We start from the raw sequence: 2,342 nt of genomic DNA, 5'->3' as shown, positions 1-2,342 counted from the left end.
ATTCCAGTGAAATATATTTATGTTTGTGGTTGTAATGTGACAAAATATGGAAAAGTTCAAGGGGTATGAATACTTTTGCAAACCACTGTAGTGTGGCCAATTGCATTTCAAGAAAGAAAAAACTGCAACAGCTGATTACAAAGCTATATTGAACCAAAAGAAACAAGTAACTTAAAGCTTCCTAGAAATGTAGTGGAGTAAAAAGTACAATATTTGCCTTTGCAATGTAGTGGAGTGAAAGTCATAAGTACCCCAAAAATAATTACTCAAGTAAACATACTCAAAAAATGTACTTAATTACAGTACTCAAGTAAATTTACTGTCCACTGCTAATGTGGGGCACTTTATGCAGTTTAAGATAATTTGTAATGGTACAGATTATTTTATGCTGGGTTTAGATCAAATAAAAGCTTTTGATTATGTGTCTCGTGAATACTTAAGGGGTGTTTTAAAGAAGTATATTTTTTCCAAATGAAGATAAAAAGCAAGGATACCAAGTAGCACCTAGCAAGATGGCGCCTGGTCAGCGTACACTTCACTGTGTGGTTGGCCACTCCTTCCACTACCCTTTTTTCCCTCCTTTCAATAACTTTTTCTGATAAAGTTGGACTCTCATTTCATTTTAGTTTTTTTTTTTTTTTAACATGTGAGAATGAAGCTCTGGCGCACACATTTTATTATCTCCACATGCTGAGAAATCAAACTCACATGCTGGCTCACCATCATCACATGATTATCGGGGGGGGGGGGGCAGCATCAGCATCCCGTGGAGGCTGCTTGGAGGGTGGGGTGCAGGCTCTGGTATTTCCTCTCCGGCGTCCAATCGCGGCGAGTTGTATACTTCTAAACCGAGAAATCAACGGACTTMAGCGGGATGGGTGGGACCTCGAAGCCGGGGAGGAGGAAGGAAGCGCGGCAGGCAGGGCGGAGACCCAAGCACATCCTGTTTCACACACATTGGAAACGTGGCCGGTAGTTTCAGAGAGGGAGGGAGGAGGGAAAAGAGTCGGTKTAATGTGCCGCCTGTTTCGGGTTTCAAAGACATTTTGTAGTCAGCGAGACAAGTTATCTTAGCCTTTTAGCTAGCCATCTTTTTTAGCCACTTCCGCGTTGGAGGCTCGCCTTAAAAAGTGACTTTAAAGTTTAATTTTGATACGAGACCGAGAAGGTTTTAGACTTTTGGCCGTGACTTGCATCATGACAAGCGAACCGAGCAGTTCGGACAAGACCCCGTCTTTCGAAATGTCCTGGGGCAGCTCCACCAGCAGCGGCTACTGCAGYGACGAGGACGCGGACCCGGAGTTCGAGCAGTACTTCACCGCCCGGACGTCCTTTTTCCCTAAAGGCCGAAATGACAACGTCAAGAACAAAACCGTGAAGAAGGTGAGAAGTACATAATGCACCATATTAAAAGCAGGCCTTATTAAAATGTTAAGTTTACAGGAAAGGGGAAGTGAGACCACGAAAGAGGGCGTGAAACTAAGTCTCGCGAGATTTGGGTTTTCTATTAAAAGGTTTGTGTTACAAGTTTTAATGTTTTATCTGAACTTTTGCACAAATGGATGATAAACTGTGCAGCCTTGTTTGTGGAAAATGTCTAGAATGCGGTGTTTAGCTCAAGGGCATCAAGCCTTTGTAGTTGCCAAACAAGTTCTCTGTTTCATGGGTGGAGTTCTGCTTCCTCTTTATTTTTAACAAAAACAAAACTCAAATCAAGCTGTTTAACTTTATTTTATCTGCAACAAGTTTGCTAAGGGTCACACACACGCATGCATAGGGGTTTTCCATCAGAGCAGTCTGTTTTGTTATTACCAAATCATGTCCACAGAGAGGCTGAGATCAACTGAAGTGACTTTTTTTTTGTGTGACGCACAATTGTTTCTCAAGTTTCCAGCCTCACACCCACCATTCATGGACCTGTCTCGCAGGTTTTTTTCTTAATCAATTTCTCCATCACGAATGACTCATGGAGTGTTTTGTTTTTATTCATTTTCTTATCTTTTTAGTCACACACTTACCCACGCTGCGGTGTCTGATTTCTTTCTTAAGAAACTTGTATTTTACTGGACTAAACCATCTCCTCTTTATTTTTCATTGATGATGCATACCTCGCACTTTTTTAATGACACTTATTTTGCAGGCGTGTAGAGGTGCAGTTACTTCTCCCACTGCCTCAAATGTGACAGTTCATTTCTGCTCATTCATATTGATTCATTAACAGCAGCATGTTAGAAAGTCGATTAACCCGAGGATCACAGCTATTGATCATCGTTTGAATCCAATTTATAGGCAATCACATTCTGTCGACTCTTGCAGGGTTTCAAGTCTTAGCTGGTCTATAC

At 41.6% G+C, this 2,342-nt stretch overlaps 1 protein-coding gene across 2 annotated transcripts in view; it reads left to right on the top strand.

Annotated features, from left to right (window-relative positions):
- The window catches only part of LOC106516191 (ras association domain-containing protein 1), a 15,641-nt gene that overhangs the window by 10,867 nt on the left and 2,432 nt on the right, over nt 1–2,342 (top strand). Inside the window, exon 1 of one of the 2 annotated variants that reach the window (XM_014006417.1) lies at nt 753–1,383. The exons of the other annotated variant lie outside the window; for it this stretch is intronic. Within the exon in view, the coding sequence (XP_013861871.1) occupies nt 1,198–1,383 (186 nt within the window). The 5' untranslated portion in view covers nt 753–1,197. Of the gene's footprint in view, nt 1–752; nt 1,384–2,342 lie in introns of those variants that run through there. 2 annotated transcript variants of the gene reach the window in all.

The sequence above is a fragment of the Austrofundulus limnaeus genome, unplaced genomic scaffold, assembly GCF_001266775.1.
Source record: "Austrofundulus limnaeus strain Quisiro unplaced genomic scaffold, Austrofundulus_limnaeus-1.0 Scaffold35, whole genome shotgun sequence".
NCBI classification, from domain to species: domain Eukaryota; kingdom Metazoa; phylum Chordata; class Actinopteri; order Cyprinodontiformes; family Rivulidae; genus Austrofundulus; species Austrofundulus limnaeus.
This window is presented reverse-complemented; position numbering and strand designations above follow the sequence as displayed.